General features: G+C 38.9%; 2 protein-coding genes across 4 annotated transcripts; one reads left to right on the top strand and one right to left on the bottom strand.

Moving 5' to 3' along the window:
- Window positions 1-893: 893 nt before the first annotated feature.
- LOC104438189 lies at window positions 894-5,178 on the bottom strand. 3 transcript variants are annotated; one of them, XM_018871525.2, is made up of 8 exons: window positions 4,956-5,178; window positions 4,328-4,402; window positions 3,497-3,955; window positions 3,269-3,421; window positions 3,116-3,178; window positions 2,685-2,732; window positions 1,816-2,246; window positions 894-1,733 (listed from the first exon to the last, which is right to left on the bottom strand). In XM_018871525.2, exons 1-8 carry the CDS (start codon window positions 5,011-5,013, stop codon window positions 1,128-1,130), a joined length of 1,893 nt encoding a protein of 630 aa, XP_018727070.2. In that variant the 5' UTR covers window positions 5,014-5,178; the 3' UTR covers window positions 894-1,127. The 3 variants fall into 3 exon arrangements, with proteins under 3 accessions (XP_018727070.2, XP_039166322.1, XP_039166323.1); XM_039310388.1 differs by having other exon boundaries at window positions 3,269-3,955; XM_039310389.1 differs by lacking the exon at window positions 4,328-4,402 and having other exon boundaries at window positions 3,269-3,955.
- Window positions 5,179-24,824: 19,646 nt separating this feature from the next.
- Window positions 24,825-25,282, top strand: LOC104438331 (arabinogalactan protein 41-like). Its single transcript, XM_039310393.1, has 2 exons — window positions 24,825-25,007; window positions 25,116-25,282. The coding sequence occupies exons 1-2, from the start codon at window positions 24,884-24,886 to the stop codon at window positions 25,187-25,189; spliced, it is 198 nt and encodes a 65-aa protein (XP_039166327.1). The 5' UTR covers window positions 24,825-24,883; the 3' UTR covers window positions 25,190-25,282.
- The last annotated feature ends 146 nt before the right edge of the window (window positions 25,283-25,428 follow it).

The following is a 25,428-nucleotide window of genomic DNA, read 5'->3' as shown; positions in this document are numbered from 1 at the left end:
CATAGACAAGTTTCTAAATAAAAATACGTCTTTGATAACAACACTAACGTTTTTTTTTTTTAAATAAAAATTCGTTTGATAACGATACAAAATTTTTCTCCTCTATGCGTTCGGTGGCTAGTGGCAGGAGACGGTCAATGGCCGATGGTAGATGGTGGAGGACGCCGGGCGGCAGATGGCAGTGGCGGGAGGCAGCTGGTCGCAAGTGGCGGGCGACAATAGAGGATGGCGGGCCGTAGCATGTGGGTGGCCAGTCATTAGTGAGAGCAAACGATGAAAATAGTTTTTATTTCTAATTTCTGTTTTAGAAATAGAAAAGTATAAATTTACTTCTTATTTTTGTTCCAAACCGATTTCTAGACTAAAAATTTGTTCTACAAATAGTATTAAAATTACTCTACCAAACGGAATTCTGTTTCAAACTTGTTTTTAAGAATACAAAAATAGATCTAGTAATTAAATAGAATAGTTATCATACGCGTCCTAAATATGATTTTCGTTGAATCTATAGTAGGTCTCCTTCTCTTGGGCGACCTTCTATTGAAGAGCCTCAGCGTCGACAATCTGAGGGTTGGAAACCATTGCAAAAAGATCATGACTCTAATACCACTTATCGAGGGGCGATTCTTTCGATATCGTACAGTGCGGCAATTAGATGTTGAATCAATTTGTTTGGTCTAAATAAGCCTTGCCTTCACTCAAACCCTCCCACTCGAGGAAGGGAATTCTTAAAGAGAGAAACTTTAGAGGATGTTTATATTACTCAAATGAAAGTGGGTAATACAAGTGAGGGGGAGCGCTCCCTTATTTCAACAAGAGTCCCCGTAATTACAACCTTTAATCTCTATGTGATCTATTGGTAGAGGATGTCCATCCCTGTCTGATCGGCTCAACAGTAGAAATGGTAATAGATATAAATCCTGATCACATTAATCCCATGGTGGAGATTGAATCTATTGAACGGTTGAGGGCATCAATTTTTGTTGAACCAATCTGATGGTAGAGATTGAATCTTCTTGTCAAACTAACGGTTCTAAGGAACCCCTTTGGATCGATGATGCGGTGATCTTTTGGATCGATGACGTGGCAAACTTTTGTTTGTGAAACTTGTCCAATATTAGCATTGATCACTTCCAAATCTTCAAGGGACGGTAGAGGCGAGGCCAACAAGTGGATTCGACCATTTCAACAAACAAGGGAAGTTGTAGGATTGTGAACAATACGATAGGGAAGGCAGCCAGCAAAGTAATTGGGATGTGAATCCACTTCAATTTTTCGCTCAAGACTATCGTAAGTGCAGAGCCAAAGGCCACTAACATAAACACCAAAGAAAGGAAGAGGAAAGTGAGGCCGAGTATCATTTTTCTTGGTAGTGAGTGGAGGAAATCTTCTGCAGCATAGCGTGAAGTTAGGATAGCCAAGAACATCAAGGTGGCGGTAATAGAGGAGAAGAGAGCGAGAGCATTTGCAGCTGTGAATACCATGAATGAGGGCCTTTTTAGAAAAATCGGCATCCCTGTATTGTTGTCATTGCCTCCAGGTATTGTAAAAACCGCAGCGAATGCTACTGTAATGATGAGAGTGGCGACGAGGCTACAAGACGATGCTGTGTCCTTCATCCATTGCCCCGCCTCTTTAAGCAAATCTTGGCGTTGCTCTATAAAATGATCCCAATGTCGACCTTTTACCCATCTCATGTCTGTTAGAAAAGGACCGACGCTATCTTCCACTACCTTCAGAAATTAAATGATGCATGTTAATAAAAATCTAAACTAAAGAGCATAAAAGGGTGGCAAAGAAATAAGGTGAACCGACCTTATACCATTGAAGTTCCCTCTGCATAAAAAAAGCTGCTCCAGAGACGTCTGCCGGTACACATCCTGGCGGCGATTCTACTATTGCCTCCATCAGGCTGTCAGCGTTCAGACCAGAGTCTAGCATTGCAATCGTCTGGTATGGGTTCAGTAGTCTAAACAGCTCAACATGCCTTCTTTTTAAAACCGGTATAATCATTGAACGCATCATATCATTTTCCCACATCAACTCTGGATAATGCTTTAGACACAACTTGACAATTTCAGATATTCCAAAAATTATAGCGAATTTGACAACCCCATTAGTCAATAAAAACTCAAGTATTTCGGGAGTTTCCATATGAGTCTTCATCTGGACAAGAGCAAGGTTTGCAAACTCAAGTGAGTATTTATGCCTAAACTTCAATTCTCCAATCCTTTTGATGAAAGGTACTGCGTGGAACATCAGATAAGTAATTTTCTCAGTGATGATTAATCAAAATAATGAAGAGGCTTTCACATTTGCATTAAGATATTAATCAAGAAAGCAAACTTCCAATGACTTAAAAATCAAAATGCATCCGTCAAAGAACGGATGGATCTATCAATGAACACACAATGTCATGAGAAAAAGAGACTTCCTTTTTATATTTAAAAGGTAAATTTAACGACAGATCGATAGATCTATCTTCACTTGTGTATATTTATAGATTCATTACTTTGAACTGAATTAAATTGAACTGTATCGTAATATACAAGTCAAGCGAGTGCATATTAATAATTATGATTTAAAGTGATCAACTGAACATCTCAATTTACACTTTAAAATTAGAGATCCCCACCCATGGGTGAAAGTCCTTTTTCTGTATATAACACGGCAGTTTCGTGTACCTGCTGTTGTGGCAAGATTCCAGAGTGATGCCTTCAACTGCTTAAGGGCTAGTGGCACCACCCCAAAGACGAGAAAAGAACCGCATCAGCAAATTAGGAATTGGTGACGAAAAAAATGATATGCAGATTTAAATTTAATACTGGTTGAGTATGCTAGAAAAGAAATTGGATTGATCAACCTCTATGACCCGAAAGAGAAACTATCATTCTAAATAATTCTACTAGGGAATTTGACATTGAGTAGGACTTCTCCACTAAATTTGAGAATTTTATATTGGAAATTATGCTGTGACATCCATCATGGTTTAGATTTAATTTGTATACATAGATGGTCGTTGTCCCTTAACTTTTCCTTAACTTTTATATCTATAAGATCACCGAATGATATGTTTTCGTGCTAGTCCATCCATTAAACAGTTCAACAAAAATACCTCGAGCCATTTTCGTATCATTGGAGCTGTCAAATGATGTATCGACCCAGCATAGAGGGATACCTAAAAGCGGGAATAGTAAGAGTGGGCACCATGTGGATCGAGTTGCTCGGATTATACATATCTAATCAAAGAAGCGCAAGAATTGCCTACATTTGTAAATAAGTTTTTCCCAAAAATTGAATCTAGCTGTACTGAGGAAGTGCGGCTCCATTGTCGCCAAGAATGCGAGCGGGCTCAACATATCTTCACGAATTTTGGATGTTGCCAGGCCGGGTTGCCGAAGAGCAAAATACAAGGCTACGTCTTTTGGGACATAAGAACAAAAAAGAGTTAATTCAAGTAAACAAGTGATAAGATGAGTTGAGTGTGAAATCCTACCAATATTGCCGGTCTTGATAAGAGCTTTCATCTCTGTAATATCGACGTCGGATGTTGTACGCCTGGCCAAGTACCAGATGACCTCCTTTTGCATAGGAGCGAACGCAATAGCTGGTCTCAGGGCAGATGTTATCCATTCATCTTTGCTATCAATTTGATCTGTTAATACTTTTACCATCCTTAATCTCCCTCGCCAGGCGGCCCAAATGAGGGCTTCCCCGGCCATTTCATTTTTACGTTCTGGGGGGATGCGCTTGACCAGGTTCTCTACCAATTGGTCTGGTGCGACCATAACTGCAACATGGAGCACGTTAAGGGCCTCACCTTCCATGATCATAACGGCGGTCGTCATCGCTTCGCGGTCATCATCAAGGATTTTCTTGACAGCCTTCCAATCACCTTTTAGTGCGGCGTCAAACAGTGGTCGCCTGTTTTCATTGACCTTCACTGTTTGCATGCCTGCAAGTATCGCACATTGAAAGTCCTTACCTTTCGCACATCTTGTCTTTTAGGTCAAGTATACCCATTCCACCTGCTCAGAGTTCCGATGAAAAACTGAAGCAAGCGATGGGGCAGTCGTTTACTTAAAATACCTTTCTACGATCGCCGCCGTTTACTCTTTGGAAGTAAAGATGTATTTTTATTTTGGCTTTCTCAATTGCAATTGAAGATATTATTCAGATTTTAAAAATTTTGAAAATATTATATATTGAAGTAAATATGTTATTATTTTTATACTATAGAATTTTAAATGTTTTGGATTTAGAAAGGTCAAGATGATGAAACACAAGACTAATGAAAAACAAAAATTAGAAGTTCATAGTGACAAACCTCTTCTCAGGGTGCTTTCATTTTGGGAAGCTTTATCGTTGTCCGTGGCTTCCGAACTCAAGTCTACGTGAATCTCTTTGTGATTAGAAAGAAAAAAAAGTAAAAATGAATAACCTTATACACTTTGCATGCTTTAGATCAAGTATACATGATTAGTATTGAAATTATTTGTTGCGTGGATGTCCTGTATTAAACTTGCATGGTTTTAAGTGGAAATAATTAACATAAACATAACGGAGATCATCAAGAGACATTGCAATTTTCAGCATATTAGCCGTCCATGATATTGCTTATATTCACAAAAAGCAAAACTTTTCCGAATTTTTCTTAAGGACGAGCCATCGACTAGGATAGTTGTAGCACAGTATTAGCCAGTAATTGCAAATCATCCCAAGAGTAGTGCACAAGATATCCTTGCAAAGAAAGATCAAAACACGTAGCGTAATCATTTATTTAAAGATACAAGAAGAATCAAGGAAAAGAGGACAAGGCATCCCAAAAAACCACAACATCACAGCAGATATCGACTATGGAGATAAGGAAATGAGATAAATCGTTGGGAACACATCAGTCTAAAATCTAGAATTTTCAAACGGGGACCTATCAAGTGTCGACAAACCAGCCGTACCTGCACGTGATTCAGCACCAGGGGAATTTGCTGGATTCGCACCTTGTGTGTTCGCCATCGGTGATGCGAGATCGTTCAACACTTCGGACAGAGCCAGAAAAGAGTTACGCGATTTTTGACTTCTCCGGAAAAGCTAAAGCGTTATGTCGAATAACACCACTTGTTTTTGCCAAAGATCAGGGGCTGGCACCTTCCATGTATATCGTGTGTAAGAGAGAGAATTTTCAAATCTGCGGGTGAAATCAGCCAAAGTTGGAACGCCAAGGAAAACATAAACAATTGTCATATTGACAAAATAATGTAAACGGACACAAGCCCCCGATACCATTCTTAGATGAAAGATGCAAGTAAATGCCCCCGATATCATTCTTAGACAAAAGATGCAAGTTAAGAATATTGTAAAAAAAAGAGATAGAGAATTGTGAAGTGCCAAACACCTAAGTGCCAAAACTTGACACGGATGGATATATGAGTGTCAAAACTTCCAAAAGTGCAAGAATTTTCCTAATGCTTGCTACGCTAATTGATATTGTAATTTACCGTTTTACGGGTTGGTCCATGGTGAGATAAAACTTTTATTAATTAGTCTAATATGGAGCTGATTAGTATGGACCGGGTTGAGTCCGGCCTGTAATAAAAAGGTCTAGCTGAAAACTCTATAGATAGTGCTCAAATTTCTCCTATAAACTTAACACTCACAATTATCCTTACACAAGAGCGTTTACTAGGTGCTAAGGGTGAGGGACCGTCTCCTTGAGCTAGTGATATGAAGGGCATTAGAGGAGAAACTCTTGAGTTTGGATCGTTGCTATTCCACATCAAGAACGATGGTCCAAATCAGGTGTGTTAATCTCTCTACATGACTATATATGCATTCTGGATTCTAGTTATGGAGATATTAGGGTTACGTTTTCCCGTCTTACAAAGGTACATTTGAAGCTTTGTTTGGTAACCAGCTAAATAGTATCTAATTCTATTATTTTGTTTTCTAGAACAAAAAAAGAATAGACATTCATTTGGCAACTTTTTTGTTCTCAAAACAAAAAAACCTAGAACAAATTTGTTCTCGGGAATAGTTTGGAACATAATTAAAAAGTAAAAAAAAAAAAAAAAGTTACTTATTTATTCTTGGAAATAACTCTAGATGCCCCTGATACCAATCTTTGACAAAAGACGCAAGTTAAGAATATTGTAGAAAAAAGAAATAGAAAATTGTGGAGTGTTAAATACCCAAAGTGCCAAAACTTGGCACAAGTAAACACATAAGTACCAAAACTTCCAAAAGATACACTTAAGACCCTGTTTGGTAATCGGCTAAGTAGTATTTAATTCTATTCTTTTGTTCCTTGGAATAAAAAAAGAGTAGACATTTGTTTGGTAACTTTTTTATTCTCGGATTAGAAATCCTCATAACAAATTTGTTCTCGGGAACAGTTTTGGAACAGAAATAAGAAGTAAAAAAAAAAGTTGCTTCTTTGTCTCGGGGAACAACTCCAAAATGCCCCCGATACCTTTCTTAGACAAAAGATTCAAGTTAAGAATATTGTAGAAAAAAGAAATAGAGAATTGTGGAGTGCCAAACACTCTAAGTGCCAAAACTTGGTACGAGTGGATACATAAGTGTCAAAACTTTCAAAATGTGCACTTAAGGCCATATTTAGTAACCGGCCAAATAGTGTATGATTCTATTTTTTTGTTTCCTAGAACAAAAAAAAGAACAGACATTCATTTGGTAGCTTTTTTTGTTCCTGGAATAGAAATTCCCAAAACAAATTTGTTATTGGGAATAGTTTTGGAATATAATTAAGAAGTGAAAAAGAAGTTACTTCTTTATTTCCAGGAACAACTCTAGAATGCCCCCGACACCATTCTTAGACAAAAAATGCAAGTTAAGAATATTGTAGAAAAAAGAAATAGAGAATTATCGAGTGCCAAACACCCTAGGTACCAAAACTTGATACGGATGAATACATAAGTGCCAAAACTTCCAAAATGTACGCTTAAGGCCATGTTTGATAATTGGTCAAATAGGGGTGCATGATAACCAAAATTTCTGTTCCGTAAATGATTTTTCTATTCCGCACTGCTTTCTAGAAGAGAAATCTGTTTGATAAACCTATTTAGTTTTCTATTTTCTGAATAGATTTCTATTCCAAAAATAGGTTTGGAAGAGAAATCGAAGCTAAAATTTTCTACTTCTCTATTTCTGAAATAGAAATCGAAATAAAAATTCTTCTTATCATTCGTCAATCGGTCCTTCATTCGTCGTCGCCGACCACCATCCATTGGTCGGTCGCCGCCGCCGCCGGTTGCCGCCGGTCGTCGGCTGCCGTTGGTCGCCGGCCGCCATCATCGCCGCCGTTTGTCGATTGCCGCCGTCGGCCCCGCCGCCGCCGCTGGTTGCCGGCTCGCCCGCACGCCTTCGCCCGCCGCTGGATCCGCCGCGGTCGCTGGCCACCGGTCGCCACCGGCGCCGATCGACGGGCCGCCACCGGTTGCCACCAGCAGCCTGCCGCTCCCGCCGCCGGTTGCCGGTCGCTTGCCACCACCGCTAGTTGCCGATCGTCCATCCTGCTGATCGCTGGTCCATCGCCGTCCGAAAGGAAGAAATTTTGTGTCGTTATCAAACAAATTCCTATTTTTAGAGTAGAAATTTTGTGTCATTATCAAATGGTGATTTTTGCTTAGAAACTCTTCTAGAATTAGAAATAGAAAAATTTATTTCTGTTTCAAAAACTATTTCTGGAACGGAATTGTTGTCATGCACCCCCATAGTGTCGATCCTATTCCTTTGTTCCCTCGAATAAAAAAGTAACAGACATTCATTTGGTAACTTTTTTTGTTCCTGGAACAGAAATCCCCAAAACAAATTTATTCTCGAGAATAGTTTTGGAACAAAATTAAGAAGTAAAAAAAAAATGTTATTTCTTTGTTTTCGAGGATAACTCTGGAATGCCCCTAATACCATTCTTAGACAAAAGATGCAAGTTAAGAATATTGTAGAAAAAAGAAATAAAGAATTGTAGGGTATCAAATACCTCAAGTGCCAAAACTTGGCACAGGTGGATACATAAGTTCCAAAGCTTCCAAAATGTACACTTAAGACACTGTTTGGTAACCGGCCAAATAGTGTTTGATTCTATTATTTTAATCCCTAGAATACAAAAGAACAGACAACCATTTGATAATTTTTTGTATTTGTTTCCAAAACAGAAATTCTCGAAACAAATTTATTCTCGGGAATAGTTTTGAAACATAATTAAAAAGTAAAAAAAAAATTATTTATTTGTTTCCGGGAACAACTCTGAATGCCCTTGATACCATTTTTAGACAAAAGATGCAAGTTAAGAATATTGTAGAAAAAAGAAATAGAGAATTGTGGAGTGTCAGACACCTAACTGCCAAAATTTATACGGTTGGACACATAAGTGCCAAAACTTCCAAAAGGTATACTTAAGGCCATGTTTGGTGATCGACCAAATATTATCTGATTCTATTCTTTTATTCTTTGAAACGGAAAAAAAAGAACAAACATACATTGGTAACTTTTTTATTCTCGGAATAGCAATCTCCGGAACAAATTTGTTCTCGAGAATAGTTTTGGAACAAAATTAAGAAGTAAAAAAAAGTTACTTCTTTTATTCTCGAGAACAACTCCAAAATCAAGCCCCCTTTTTTCTTCTTTTCTTTTCTTCATCTTCATCTTCTTCTTCTTCTCCTCCTCCTCCTCCTCCTCCTTCCTATTTGGTAATCGGCCAAATAATGTTTGGAATAGAATAAAAAACAAACATCCGTTTGATGACATTTTTGTTCTCAGAATAGAAATCACCAAAACAAATTTATTCTCGACAATAGTTTTGGAACTGAATTAAGAAGTAAAAAAATGTTGCTTCTTTGTTCCTCGAGAACAACTATAAAATCAAGCTCACTTTCTTGTTTTCTTGAGCCAATCATCGGCCATGGCTAGTGACCTCACTGAAGCATTGTCGGCCCCCGGCAAGCTGAGCCTCGCTGGGCCACCATGAGGCTTAGCCTTCCCGTAGTTGGGTGAGATCGACCTTACCTAGATTCAATGAGGCTAAGTTTGCCAAGCCACTAGTGAGGTTCGACCTTGCTGGGCCATCGCGAGGTCGGCCTCGCCTTGGTTGGGTGGCCCTCTGAGGCCAAGGCTATGTGAGGTCGACCTCGCCTAAATTTGGTCAGGTTGAGCCTCACTGGAGGCCAGTAACGCTCCTGCAACTAGTTTAAGGAAGAAGAAGAAGAAGAAGAAGAAGAAGAAAAAGAAAAGAAAAATTAAAATGAATTATTAAAAAATTAGATGGTTAATATCCTAGAAAACCCCAAACTGGTATGCATGTGACAAATTTGCCAAAAACTAATTTTCTTACCATTGAAAACCCTAAACTAGTATATCTTTGATAAATTTATCAAAAACTGGTACACTTGTGATAAATTTACCTTTGTTAGTTTTTGTTAAATTTTACTGTTAAATTGCTAAGTTTGATGACACGTAATAATTAACTAGTATATCATTTTGGGATTATACTATTCGTATGTCATAGTTGTACAATTTTTGTGATTTTTTATAATATTAATTTAGGCAAAAGAACACCTCAAGTGCCGAAATTTGGTACAATGAGACACTTAAGTGAAGTGACACTTAAGTACCACTTTTTATGAAAAATGGGACGCTTGAATGTCACATTTAGTGAATCTCGCTGGAAATCCTACGTGGTAATTATTTATTGATTTTCTCGCGTACAAGGCTGTTGGAAGGCTAACTCAACAAAGACACACAAAAACGACGTCGTTTAGGTAAAATTTGAATTTTAATATAAAAATTAATTTAATTAAATTTAAAACAAATTAAAATTTTCTCGCCATCGCTAGAAATGTGGGAGAGGGTTAGCCGGGGTCGCCGAGCCTGAGGCCTAGCGACTCCAGTTGATTGGCAGCGATAGCTTGTGAGCCTTCGCCCAGATCTGGGGCGAAGGTCGTCGGCCCTTGGCTCGATCAGCCCTCACTTGGCCAGGCCAAGGGTTGCTGCCTGCCGAGGGGTCACCCCAGCCAACGGTGGCCCTTGGCCCCACTCGACGAGGGTCGGTGACTCTCGTCGAATCTGGAGGAAGGCTAGGGGCCGACTATCCGACTGAGCGGTGGCCCTTGGCCTCGCCCGATGAGGGTCGGTGACCCTCATTGGATCCGGGGGCGACCTTCACCGCTGATTGGTTGGGGTTCCTGGCTAGGGCTCAGGGACAGTGGCCGACCCACCTTTCCAGCGACATCAGGGAGGCGGCGGTGCCGGAAAGGGTTGAGCTCTCGGCCACTAGCCGTCTTCCTTCTCCTCCTCTTCTTCTTCTTCTTCTTCTTCTTTAAATATAAATTTAATTTAATTAATTTTTATATTAATTATTTATCACGTCAGCACCAAAACGACGTCATTTTGGTACTGTATAGCCACATCAACATGTAAAACAACATCGTTTTGCACTAAACTCACCAGAAAATCGCTACGTCAGCATTTTGGCCAGATTTTCTCACCATTGGCACTTAACTAATCTATTTTTCTCCGATTTTGGCACTTAAGTGTCTCTTCGTGCCAAGTTTTGGCACTTAAGTGTCTCTTCATGCTAAGTTTTGGCACTCCAAGTGTCCTTATGTCTATTAATCTAATTTAACGGAGTATATATTTGTCACAAATATATCATTTTGACATTTTTGGCGGTTGAACAAATGAGTTTGAGATTTTTTATGATCATTTGGGGTACATTTATCACATGTGTACATGTTTGGGATTTTTAGGATATTAACCTAAAATTAAAAGAAACTCTAAGTTACAAAAGAATTTGAAGGTCGTACCAAATGCATTTCTATTGTAAGAATAGAAATTTTGGACAGTTATCAAACATTTTCAAATGCTCAAAAACTCGTTTAGGGAATAGAATTAAAAAAAAAAAAAATCATTTCTGAGCATAAATTATTCTCGGGAATAGAATGGTTATTAAATACACCTTAAGTGCCAAAATGGGAGAAAAGAAGAGCACTTAAGTGTCGACAGTGAGAAGACAAATATGATAAGTAGACATTCCATTAAGTATCATTGGAATTGGCATTTAAGCGTATCTTTTGGAAGTTTTGGCACTTATGTGTCCATTTGTGCTAAATTTTGGTACTTGAGGTGTACTTCTTGCGAGAATTGCGTATATTTCGATGTGTAATAATGATGAAATACAAGAGTTCATTTATAGGATTTACAAGTAGACTATTTACAGTAATAAAATATTATACAATCAATTACAATCAATCATAAAGATATCTAGAATATTAAAGATATCCATAATAGTATATATATATATATATATATCCAAAATATCATAAAGTTATTTAGAATATTATAGATATCTAGAATATCATAAATAATCTAAATATATATGACATCCCTACAAACTCAAGGTGACATCGAAGAAGTAGCTGGAATTTGAAGAAAAGATCCTGAAAACGCCCAGGTGAATGTGCCTTAATGAAGATATTAGCGGTCTCATCAATAGATGAAGTGGAAACAAGTTGGACAATGCCATGAAGCATGAGATATTGTACAAAATGATAGTCAATTTCAATGTGTTTGTGCTCTCGTGGAAAACATCATTACAAGCCATTTGAATGGCACTTTGATTGTCATAGTAAATGATTGTTCCACCATTATGATAGACTCTTATGTCTTCTAATAACTGTTGGAGAAATCTTCTTGAAGTGTTTTGAAGTTGACAAATCGTTTCTATCAGTCTAGTCTGAAGGCTTACAGACTCTGCTATTTAAAGTCTGAAGACCTTGGGACAGCCCGCACTCAAGACTCAAAGTCTATCTTCATTGACAGTCTCTAATCCGTTGAAGAAAGGTTATCCGAACTGGATGTTTCGTTGAGGATTTAACCTTATCAACTGGAGAAGATCTCATGGCTGGAGAAGACATAAACGGAGTCCTTTGATTGATCGAAGATTGATTCGATAATTGAAGATCCGGTGATTGCCTAAATATTATTGGAAGGTTACGCTTATGGAAACCGAGATCCCGATTGTATGGGCGAACGAGATTGATGGGCTATCAACACGTTCCATTTATAGCTTGGACAATCTTCCTAATTGATTCCGTCCAACGGGTAGATTGGAGGAATTCCTTTGGTAAGTGCCAACGGGTATGATGGCATAAAGTAGTATATAAGGAAGACTGTCTTAGTTGTTCAAGGTGTGCGCGATAGAAGAATTCCAAAGTCTCGAAGCTCCTTTTTTGTTTAGACAAATCCTTTGAGCGAATACTTGTATACGAAAGAGAGAGTCTATATTTGTGAGAAATCTTGAGGAGGTGTGGTAGAACATCTACACCGTGGAATCAAGGCAAAGCTGTGCTGAACCTCTCTCTTGTTCATAGTGGAATCCAGCCAATAGGCTGTCAAAGTGAAGAAGAGTGGACGTAGGCTTGATATAAGCCGAACCACTATAAACCGCGTGTTTAATTTTCTCTTCTCTCAGTCTTACTTTGATTATCGTTTCATCCAACTGTCTAGTATTGTGCAATTGCTTGAGAAAAATTCTTTATATACCTATTCACCCCCTTCTAGGTACTCATACTAGCAATATCAATTGGTATCAGAGCCCGTGTGCTTACTTTATTTGAAGTGTTTTACTTCATAGTAAAAGATCCATGGCTAGTATGCTAGCACCAGGGCTAATGGAAGGGCAAAGCAATACCAGACCACCCTACTTTGATGGAAATGATTACAACATCTGGAAGAACAAGATGAAAGCTTTCCTTCGATCAAAGGATCCTCTGGAATGGGACGTTGTAGAAAAAGGAATTACTCCTACCACTACATCGCCTCGAAAGAGGAAAAGAAACCGATGAAACCAAATGGAATGTCTCGGGGAAGAAATAATCAAGAGACAAACACTTGATGCAAAAGCAATTTACTCCTTATATTGTGCTTTATCACCAACTGAATATAATAGAATATCTTCTTGTGGTACAGCAAAAGAAGTTTGGGACAGATTGCATATCACCTATGAAGGAACAGTCGAGTGAAGGAAACTAGAATCAACATTCTTCTCGGTCAATACGAAGCCTTCGTAATGAAACCAGGAGAATCTATATCCGACATGTTTAGTCGTTTTACAGATATTGTGAATGGTCTTGAAAATCAAGGTCAACCAACTTCGATCCCATGAAGGTAAACAAGCTCTGCGTGGACTCTCCAGGGGATTGGAATCACATAAAGACTTCGATAAGAGAGACGCAAAGAATTATGCCACTATCTGTCGACGAGCTAATTGGAACTCTTCGGTCTTATGAAGTGGAACGGATCAATGAAGATGAAGATCCAAAAGGTAAGAAATCCATTGCATTAAAATCAAATGATGATTCGTGATACAGATTCTGAAGAAGATATGGACGATGAGGAGCTTGCTCTCATGATAAGAAGATTCAGAAAACTGAATAGAAAAGAAAGAAGGTTCAACTCAAAGAAATAAAGCTTTCAAAGACAGCACCAAGTCTCTTGATGATGAGGAACCAAACAAAGACATAGTCTGCTTTGAATGTAAGAAAATGGACACATCGTAGACCCAACCGTCTTCTTCAAGAAGAAGAAAGGAAAAGCTGAAAGATTTTGAAAAGCTCTCAAAGCCGAAACACGGAGTGACACAGAGTGTGAAGAAAGTGATAATGAATATGCCAATCTATGTCTGATGGCACAATCAGACTCAGACTCTGGATCAGACTCAGAATTTGAGGCAAGTGATATTAAAATTCCTGTCAAAGTTTCTAAATATATTGATGAATTATGTTTTAGTCTTAAGACTTCTCTCAAAAGAATTTCCGAACTGAAAAAGGAAAAACTCAGCTCTAAAACAAAAGGAAAATGTTTTAGTAGAAAGAGTTAAAAATCTAGACTTGACTATTTCCAATCTTAAAGAAAATGGAGATAATCTTTCAAAAGAAAATGTCTTTTTTAAAAGCAGACTTATCAAATATATCAAAGAAATTTTCAATAGGGTCTGAAAAACTTGAGAAAATTCTTTCAAAGACAAAGACCTTACTTCAATAAGTCCGGTCTAGGAATGTCGAAGAAACAATTCCCCTGATTGATTTTCCTAAAGTAAAAGAAAGAATTAAGGAAAGACTCTCGAGAGAGGTTTACAAAAATCACTTCAAGAAAGTTTTTGTAAAATCTGTAGGAAGAAATGCTCTAAAATGTTCAAAATGCAACAGTCCGGATCACTTTGAAAAAGAGTGTCCTATGGTTTGGAAACCTGTTAAGAGAATATGGGCTAATACTGCTTATGTTACTAACACAAAAGGACCCAAGAAAGTTTGGGTACCAAAGAAAGCTTGAGACTCTTTTTTAAATGCAGGTCACCGTCAAGAAAAAGGTAAAGTGGTATCTTGACAAGGATGCTCAAGACACATGACAGGAGACTCAAATTGTTTTATAAAGATTGCACAAGTAAATGGTGGAAAAGTTTCATTTGGAGGAAACAACAAAGGGAGTATTGTGGGATTTGGAACTGTGAAAATTGGAAATCTCACAATAAGTAATGTTTCCTTAGTGGAAGGACTCAATTACAATCTTCTCAGCATTAGTCAATTGTGTGATACTTGTTTCAAGATCTTTTTCAAGAAGGAATATGTTACGGAATCGCAAAGACTCTACTCGTCTTTCATGGGTCGTAGACATGGAAACATTTATCTTCCGGATGTGAAACCAAATGAATCGCAATGTTTTATCTCAATTCAAGACGAAGCAAGCTTATGGCACAAAAGCTTGGTCATGTCAACATGAAGCAATTAGCCAAAATCTCATCAAAGCAGCTTGTTCGAGGACTACCCAAATTACCTTATCAAAAGACTGATCCATGCACTCCATGTATTCTGAGAAAGGTGTAAGAAATTCATTCAAGCCAATAAATCATGTCTCTACTAATCATGTACTACGGTTGCTGCATATGGATCTCTTCGGACCAACCAGAACACGTAGTATTGGAGGTAAGAAATATTGCCTAGTAATTGTGGACGATTACTCCCGTTTTACTTGGGTATATTTCCTTGCAAGTAAGTCTCGAAACCTTCTCGTATTTTGAAAAGTTTGCTAAAAAGGTTCAAAATGAAAAAGGATGTGTTATCTCAAGTATAAGAACAGATCATGGAGGTGAATTTGAAAATCAAGATTTTACAAAATTTTGTGATGAATCTGGCTTTAATCATGTGTTCTCCTCTCCATATACTCCTCAAAAATGGAGTTGTGGAAAGAAAGAACAGATCTCTTCAGAAATGGCTAGAACTCTTTTAATTGAAAGCAAGATTTCTTCACGATTTTGGGCTGAAGCTGTCTCAACAGCTTGTTATATCATCAATAGAGTCTTCTTAAGACCTATTCTAGAGAAAACCCCTTACGAATTGTTCAAAGATAAGAAGCCGATTGTTTCATACTTTCATGTATTCGGTTGCAAATGTTTTATATTGAAAAATGCAAAAGATCGAGTTGGTAAGTTTGAAGAAACATCAGATGAAGGTATCTTCCTTGGATATTCTACATCAAGCAAAGCCTTCGAGTCTATAACAAGAAGAGCCGTCTATGGAGGAGTCTATGAATGTCAAATTCCAAGACTCAACGCAAGATGAATCAAGTCGACTCATCAAGAAGAGTCTCGAACCTACTTCGCATCTTCCAAAGCTTACATCTCAAGAAGCATCTCGGACTCACTGAAAACCAGCTTCAAGATGTTCGTGAAGATCCAAACAAAGAAAGAGATCATCAACCGGACAGATCAACGAGTAACCGGAAGCATAAGTCCAGTCATCCCAAAGATCTTATAATCGGCGAAATGAATGAAGGAATTCGCACCGAGATCCAAAAGGCGAGAAGAGTCTAGTCTTTGTGGCTCTCGTTTCTGAAATTGAACCAAAAGCATAGAAGAAGCTTTATCGATGAAAGCTGGATTGAAGCTATGCAAGAAGAGCTCGATAGCTTTAGCATTAATGATGTCCGGGAATTGACATCCAAACCAAAAGGTAAAACCGTTATTGGAGCTAAATGGGTGTTCGAAACAAGATGAATGAGAAAGGAAAAGTCGTACGAAACAAAAACAAGACTCGTGGCCAAGGGATATACGCAAGAAGAATGAATAGACTATGATGAGACTTACGCTCCAAGAGCAAGGTTAGAAGCTATTCGACTATTACTTGCGTTTGCTTGTTATAAGAATTTCAGGTTATTCCAAATGGACGTCAAAAGCGCCTTCCTAAATGGAGTCATCCAAGAGGAAGTTTATGTGGAACAACCACCAGGTTTGAAGACCCAAAGAAGCCGAGACTCAATCTTCGGAAAGAAGGCTCGTATGGTTTAAAGCAAGCACCTCGAGCTTGGTACGACAGATTAAGTAAGTTTTTAATACAAAATGGTTTTGTCAAAGGTAAAGTGGATACTACTTTATTTATCAAAAAGGAGAACAAAAGTTTCTTACTTGTTCAAATATATGTTGACGACATTATTTTCGGATCTTCTAATGAAAATATGTGCAAGAAATTTTCTAAGTCTATGCGGATGAATTTGAAATGAGTATGATGGGAGAGTTAACATTCTTTCTTGGTCTTCAAGTAAAACAATTGAAGGAAGGAACTTTTATTTATCAAGAAAAATATGTTAATGATCTTGTCAAAAGATTTGGACTGAAAGTTGCAAAAAGACCGACATACCGATGTCAAGTTTTTGAAGATAGACAAAGATGAAGAAGGGAAGAAAGTTGATCAAAAGCTGTACAGAGCATCATTGGTTCACTTCTTTATCTTACTTCTTCTAGACCCGACATATTGTTGAGTGTTTGCATCTGTGCTAGGTTTCAATCGGATCCTAGAGAATCCCATCTCGGTCTTTGCGAAACGCATCATTAAATACGTTGCTTCATCATCAAGCATCGGTCTTTGGTATCCTAAGAAGGGAGACTTTAATCTTCCGGGGATATTCAGACGCAGATCCGGCCGGTTGCGAGTTGATAGAAAGAGCACTTCGGAACTTGCCGCTTGCTTGGAAACGGGACGCTGTCTTGATTTTCAAGGAAACAAAGCACCGTGTCTCTTTCAACAACGAAGCGAGTATGTAGCTCGGGAAGCTGCTGTTCGCAAATTCTATGGATAAAACAACAGCTAAGAGACTTTGAAATTGAAGACTCATGCACGGAGATTAATTGCGACAACACCAGCGCTATCAACCTCACCAAAAATCCAATTCTCCACTCAAGAGCAAAGCATATAGAGATTCGACATCATTTTATAAGAGACCATGTTCAAAATGGAGATGTTTCAATTCAATTTGTTGACTCAAAGAATCAACTCGGCGGATATATTCACAAAGCCTTTGGAGAAAAATCAATTTGAGTCTATACGCTCGAGACTCAACATTTTGAGGTATGAGGATATCAAAGTCTAAAGACTTTCGACTCGACTTACAAGACTTTATCCGAAAGACGGTCTTGGTACGTCCATCGACCGTAAGTCTTTCTCTCTTGAATCTCAACTTGAAAAGGTACGATTGTCGACTTGTGTTTAAATTGTTGCTATATTTAATTGACGAAAATATTGCATCGTTTCATTTTCAAAAGGGAAGTTATTTTTTAAATGGCTATTTTTGCGAAAAAGACAGTTATTTTGAAAAGGCATATTTTTATTTCCTTTATGACGGTTCGTTTATCCCTCTTTTAACCGATCTTGAACCGCGATTCCTCTTCACTTTTCTCTCAAAACCCTAGAAAACATCGATCCTCCATTCCCGTTTGTCTTCTTCGTTTAATCCTCAAAAGTTGTCATCTTTCCTGGGAAAGTCAAGCAATGAATCTTCCAAAACTGAGAAAGATGTCATCTTCAAGAAAGTCTTCGAGAATTGCAAGCGGGGACCACGGCGGATGAGTGAGGGGGCCTACGCACTTCGATCTTGCGAAGATGAAGTGACTCCGATCAGCAAGCGAGCCCACAACATTCTCAACAGCCATTCTCCTCCATCTAGTCCTCAAGGCGTTGATCATCAACAACGGAAGAAATCATCGAGGATGCACTCCGTAAGAGTTCAAAAGCCCGCTTATATTTATCAGGTTATATCATGCCCTAAAAGGAATTCGTACTCCTTTGAACTACATTGATGATTTTCTTAAAGACAAAGGACATGGGAATGAATATATCTTTCTGAAAAAATGGAAAGTTTGGGAATTGCTCGAAAAGGGGTGGTGAGGAAACCCTTGCAAATATCCCAAGTGATCCTTGTGATTGTGGGGGCCGAATCTGTAGATGGGAATGATGATGATAAGTTGTACACCAATTCCAACCGAAAATGGGTGTTGCGGTTGATAATCAAGGAAAAAGGGGAGATTTGTTTAGATCAAAGGAGCAAAATGATCTCAGACTCGAAATTGCTGAAGCGTGGGGTGATAAACCCTAGGAGTGTAGATTTTGATTTTCTGGATGCTGTGAATATGAACTTGAGGGAAAAGTTCAGTTATCTTCAACTTGAAAAGTTCTGGACTCTGACTCTACAGAGGCCTATGCTGAATTAACTGCATATTTCTATTCAAATCTAAGCTTTTTGGATGCGAATAGATTCTCGTTCAGCGTTAAAGACCAAGATTATGTTGTGGATATGAATATGCTGGCAGATGTGTTAGAAGTCGAAAGAGGAAGATATCAACCAATCAAAGTTTCCATTGCTCGGGCCACTCTTAGAACTAAATGAAAAGATCACCTACTTAAGGATGGGTGCATTCAACATCTTGCTTCACAAGATTGTGATTAATTGCCTCCGACCGAAATCGACTTCCAAGACTGATGTTTCAAGTTCAGAGGCCAAGTTGATGTATGCCATTCTCTTTGGTAAAAGGTTTTCAAGGAGAAGACTCCTGCAAAATCTCATCAAATATCTTCTGCAGCTAAAAGAAAAGGGAAGGAGCCCATGGTTGCTCCATCCAAGAGAAGAAGAGCTCTCCTTGTTGAGGATGAAGATGATGAGGAAGACATCACCATCTCTCGCATTGGCTTTGAAGAATTTAAGTCGTCCTGTTCCACGTAAAGAATCGAGCAAATGACGAAAGAAGCAGAGGAGAAGGAAGAAGAAGAAATAGAAGCTGAAAAAGAAACAGAGGGAGGAAAGACCTGAAGAAGAAAGAAGAGAAGAAGGAGAACTCGAAGAACACTCTTCTCCACCCGTAGGCATGGAAACAGAGGGAGATCGGGAGAAAGGAGTGAAGTCTTCATGTCCCGATGCAAGTGAAGGAATCATCGCTCACCACCAGACCTAGAGGATGTTTATGCATCTCAATTTCCAGAAGAAGGTCATGAAGTTTCATCACCAAACCTGCAAGATTATGCTGATCTACCATCATCTGTATTTACTCCATCAGATCGAGCCGAAGCAAGTACTCAAACTGATAATGAAGCAGATTTTCGCAGAATCATGGATATTCTTTTGGAGATGCGAGGTCAGATTTATGCCTTGAGATGCGAAGTTCAAAGCTTGAAGAATGAAGGTCAAGCTTCTTCCTGTTCATTGAATGATAAAATGCAAGCCCTCTCTATTCAGAATCAGGCCAATGCCAAGAGTGAGGAGATTGCACAACTAAAGGAAGACTTTAAAAGGCTGGAAGGCATCGTTCAGTCTATGGAAGATTTCCAGCTTGTCCGCGTTCCCAAGCAATCTTAACTTCATCTCATCCTTTTTAATGATGACAAAAAGGGGGAGAGATGCAAGATTTGATCAAAAACCTTTCATTCAACTTTTAATTGTTTTTGTTGGATTGTTTTGTGGTTTGAATCTGTTTCACTTTGGTTTGTGTCTCGGATGAGAACCGAACTAGACTTGGACTTGACTGCTTCTATTAACTAATATTGATATCTTATGGATGGCTTCATCATATACTTGGACTAACCTATTTTCTGTGGTTGCAGATTCTATTGTTATTCTGTTAAGACATTTACCTCTATAAGATATGCATATGTGTTTGAGAAATGTTTTGCGGTCAAAGATATCCAAATCATAGAAAGTTTTGTCACCATCAAAAAGGGAGAGATTGTTGGAGAAATCTTCTTGAAATGTTTTGAAGTTGACAAATCGTTTCTATCGCCTAGTCTCGAAGGCTTGCAGACTCGCTATTTAAAGTCTCAAGACCTTGGGACAGCCGGACTCAAGACTCAAAGTCTATCTTCATTGACAGCTCTAATCCGTTGAAGAAAGGTTATCCGAACGGATGTTTCGTTGAGGATTTAACCTTATCAACTGGAGAAGATCTCATGGCTGGAGAAGACATAAACGGAGTCCTTTGATTGATCGAAGATTGATTCGATAATTGAAGATCCGGTGATTGCCTAAATATTATTGGAAGGTTCGCTTATGGAAACCGAGATCCCGATTGTATGGGCGAACATGATTGATGGGCTATCAACACGTTCCATTAATAGCTTGGACAATCTTCCTAATTGATTCCGTCCAACGGGTAGATTGGAGGAATTCCTTTGGTAAGTGCCAACGGGTATGATGGCATAAAGGAGTATATAAGGAAGACTGTCTTAGTTGTTCAAGGTGTGCGCGATAGAAGAATTCCAAAGTCTCGAAGCTCCTTTTTGTTTAGACAAATCCTTTGAGCGAATACTTGTATACGAAAGAGAGAGTCTATATTTGTGAGAAATCTTGAGGAGGTGTGGTAGAACATCTACACTGTGGAATCAAGGCAAAGCTGTGTGTAACCTCTCTCTTGTTCATAGTGGAATCCAGCCAATAGGCTGTCGGTGAAGAAGAGTGGACGTAGGCTTGATATAAGCCGAACCACTATAAACCGCGTGTTTAATTTTCTCTTCTCTCGCCTCTTACTTTGATTATCGTTTCATCCAACTGTCTAGTATTGTGCAATTGCTTGAGAAAAATTCTTTATATACCTATTCACCCCCCTCTAGGTACTCATACTAGCAATATCAATAACCACTGTAATCAAAGTAATTCCGATGTTGTATCAACAAGAGCACAATATTTTGCTTTGGTGCTAGACAAGCGACAATGGTCTGTTTCTTGCTACGCCATGATATGAGTGACGTACTAAGAAAGAAGTAGTAGCCTATAGTGGAGCAACGATCAAGAGGGTTATTGGCCCAATCAACATTAGAATAAGCCTTCAACTCCAAAGTAGAGTTGGCTAAAAATGAAAAACATGAAATAATGTACCCTTGACATAGCGAATGACACAAAGGATGGCAACAAAGTGAATTGTACATAGTGTGGTCATGAATTGATTGTCCAAGTGAATAGCATAGGCAACGTAAGGATGAGTAATAGTGAGATATACAAGAATACCAACCAACTGTCGATAAAGTGTAGGATTCGAAAGAGTAGTTCTATCATTTGCATCAAATTTGGCATTTGCCTCAATTGGAGTTGTAGCAATCTTGGTATCAATGAGTCCCGCGAGAAAGAAAATAGATGGCGCATTTTGCTTAAGAAATAATAGCCTATGGAGTCTAAGGCAACCTCCAAGCCTAGAATGTCACCGTTCATGCTCAATGACTTTGGCTTCGAAGATCAGAGCATCTACGCACAGTTCATGTTTTGCAAATGTCACCGTCACAGGTCAAGTCATCAACATAAGACAAAATGAAATAAAAATAAGAGCCTTAGATTTTCCAGTAGGTGATGGGAAATTTTAGTGTCTTGATTCTGTGGAAGTCTTCTGAACAGTGATTAAGTCGAAGTTAGATGCAAGATTACACTGTTCTATATCATTATATATATTTTTCCGTGGCCTACTCTTCAGAACCTCCAGGGTATATCCTCAGTTTACATCTTAATATGAATCAATGTAATTGAATAAAAAATGCAATGAGCAAACTTTGCTCATGAATTTACATCAGCTCCCTCAAAACTGGAAACTCAAGTCTTGAGTTTGATAGTGACATAATCGACAAAGCCAATTTCGTTGCAAAAATTTATGTAGGATCCTGTGTTCTGCAAGCAGGATATAATACACATGTTAAGATCAAAGACTCGATCCAGACAATAATTTCTTCTCTCGCTCTCTTCCCTCCTCTTGTGCATGTATGTGCACATGCATAATGGTCCCCACATCGCTTGCTTGAGAATGATGCGACTATCCTTGAAGGGTGAGCGGTAGTCAATTGGTGAAAGGCATGTCGTCCTAGTCTTGGCTCTGATATGTCATATATCGTAACTGCTGCTATGATAGTATGATGAAGCTAATGCCTTTCCTCAGAAGTATCTGATGAAATCTCTTTTGGAATCTGCTCTCGTATTGATTCCTTTAGCTGGCACATCTTCAGTCCAAATTGCCATTCTTCAAACGGCTGCGCAATCCCCCCGGTGCTTTCTTTTCTCGGAAATTTCGGATCATAGACTATTCCACGAGATTGACGCATCTGTGCTTTTTCCTGGGTTACATTCAACTATATCGAAAGAACAGCAGTTTCGACACAAAGGCAGATGTTACCTTCCAGTGACGATGGTTCGATGAAGTCAAAGTCATTGCTTTTAATTTCTAAAAGCAGTGTCTCACATCATATCATTGAATTGCAATAGTGAACTAATCAATTATTTCATTTAATGAGTTTAGTAGAGCAGAAAGATCCCAAGCAGCTCCTCACAGGCCATGTTTCCTTGAACTTTCCTCACTTTTGAAAATCCATTGATTGAGGCAGCCCAGAGAAAGAAATAGTTGAAAGCTAAAAGCTCACTCTTGCCTCCACTAAATGACTTGAATATGCTTGTTCTGATTAAGGTCTTGCAAGACTCAACAATGTGCCATGAGTCAACAGGAAGGAGCTTTGTTTACTTTGTGTAGCACCTACGCCCTTCTGTTTTTTCTCCAACTTGCTGTATAATGTACATCTGATCCATCCTTTTCAGTCTTCCATATTGTAGTAGCCTCCTATTTTCTGTTCCATCACGAAGTGCACTCTTTTGTGTAGTTTTCTGATAGACTCATAAAGCTCTCCAGCTGTTCTTTCATGCAAAAAGAAAGATAAACATGGCATGAGTCATTTCCATGAGGTCCACACTAATTTTTCTAGTGGTTGATCTTGCAAACGGTCCTTGGCTCTCGTCTTATCCTCCCTTTTCGCTTTCATTAGGTCGGCTATTTCCCTGAAACCCTCCTCTACTCCTTTTTTCCTCTGTGAGAATTAGATGTTTGGCCCCTATAGAACGAGGGGCGACACCGTAACAGTGCTCGTATAGCGACACAGCTCAATGAGACAAGGCTTTTGGTGCGTAACCTCAATCGCAGAACAATCCCGATTGCAGGTGCCATGGAAAATGTCATGGCTAAAGAAGACTTTGTCTTCTTCAGTTGCTGTTGTGGAAACTTTCTATACAGAATTCTCCTGAAAACTCCCATCATGGATAGAAGAGGACCGAACTATTTGAAGCAGTGAGAAGTGAATTGTGGCACTTCCTAAAAGCATAGTGCATTAGCAAGAGGAAATCATTGCAAACGATCCCCAAACACTTGTTAAGGGCATACTTGATGACTATTTTATTTCTGTTTCATAACTATTTTTCAAGTCTAGAAATAAGTCTAGATCCTTTGATAACGTAGTTTCATTTTTCTATTTCTAGAATAATTTTTGGTCTAGAAATAGGTTTGGAGCAAAATTAAGAAGTAAAAATTTATACTATTCTAATTTTAGAACAAAAATGAGAATTAAAAGATTTTCTCATTGCTTACCCTCACTCCTAGCCGACCGCCCACTTGCCGGCCACTGCCTACCCACCGTTGCTCGCACGCTGTCTGCCTGCCCACCGCGGCGTACTCCCGCTCGTTTGAAAACAATCAAGAAATGAAAACCTTAAACAAAAACAAAAAACACAAAACAAAAAACCAACGGTGGAATTCAACTAATGAATAATTTAATTATTTGGTAGAGAATCATTCAACCCCAATCATACCGTCCACGTGGAAGGTGCCGAGGAATCTCTTTCATTGGAGAGAGGGGGTTACTATTCTATGGAAACAAAATTGATATAAAGATTATTCTTGCACATAAAAAAGTGATTTGCAAATTGAATATATTATTGACAAGACCCGCTGTATCTGTGCATTTGTATAAATAGGTCATGCTTGACATTCGAAAACAACTCGAGACATCACATAGTATACCGGTTATGTAGATCGGCATCAGAGCATATTATACCTAACATTTGTTTAAAAATAATATGTGTAGTTTTTTTTATCATAAACTATGCAATGTCTCATGCACAACCAATTTCATAAAAAGGGTGTCTTCAACAATTACTTGCTAAACAACACAAAAAATTCATTCCCTTAACTTAAGTCAGCAATTCTCTCTGATTATGAAACCTGTCAAATGAGCGGATCGAATTAGAAAATATTTAACCTACATCAATTCATATATATCCAATATAATTATAACAACCTAACCCCAACCTAACTCACATAATTCATATGTATATTATCGAAACATGTACATATTTAATCCAAATTAGCAATTTTCGCTTCACCTTTTTTTTCAATAGCACCCTCGATAGGTAGCTTAATCGCTACCCAAAAAGTTAAAAAGAATCCCGCCACCTCGACGAAGGGCATCCACTTCGGTTTACAAATTTCTTTATATATTCATCGTCAAGCAGATAACATGTGAATGTCAATCATCCAACGGCGAAAAAACGTCCAAAGGAGTTTTCTGTAGACGTGCGGTGGACCAAACGGATTTGTATTTTGCCGTTTTAAACAGCTCGAATCCACCTGGCGGGTTGTTGCCCCTACAGCTGGCGATCTCAATCAACGGTCGACAACTTTGGGACCCCATATATATATATTTTCAAATCCATCTCCCATGTGTCCTGAAAACCTCAATCCGGCGAGCACTTGCGGGCGGCGATGGAGGTGTTGAGATTGAGGATGAGCTTCGCCGCCGCCTTCGCGCTGCTCTCGCTCCTGATGGCGTTCGTCCTCCCTTCCCCCGTCGCCGCCCAAAGCCCGGCGCCATCTCCTTCGAGCGACGGTTCGTCTCTTTCTCTCTCTTTCTCTCTTTGCGCAATGCAATCTGGCGGATGTGAGATGTTGGTTGAAGATTTTGCGGAACGATGAACAATTGTGGGTTTGTGTGCAGGAGTGGCGGTCGATCAGGGAATCGCGTGCTTGCTGATGCTCGTGGCTCTGGTGCTCACCTACATCATCCACTGAAGTTCCTCCCCTCCCCTCCCATTTTCATTTCTGATCTCTCCATGTAAACACAACAGAACAGATTCATTTCATTTGATCATATTCTTGTGCAAATCTATATGAATTTCTAGGGCTTGCAGATTCCGTCACCCTTCGAAGACGTACCTCTTTTCTTCCATGTTCGCTTGCGTAGAATGTCCGTCTCGTTTCGAATTCTCCGACGATCAGATTGCATTCAGCCTATTTGATCCGATCGCGCA

The sequence above is a fragment of the Eucalyptus grandis genome, chromosome 3 (genome assembly GCF_016545825.1).
Source record: "Eucalyptus grandis isolate ANBG69807.140 chromosome 3, ASM1654582v1, whole genome shotgun sequence".
Lineage (NCBI taxonomy): Eukaryota > Viridiplantae > Streptophyta > Magnoliopsida > Myrtales > Myrtaceae > Eucalyptus > Eucalyptus grandis.
This window is presented reverse-complemented; position numbering and strand designations above follow the sequence as displayed.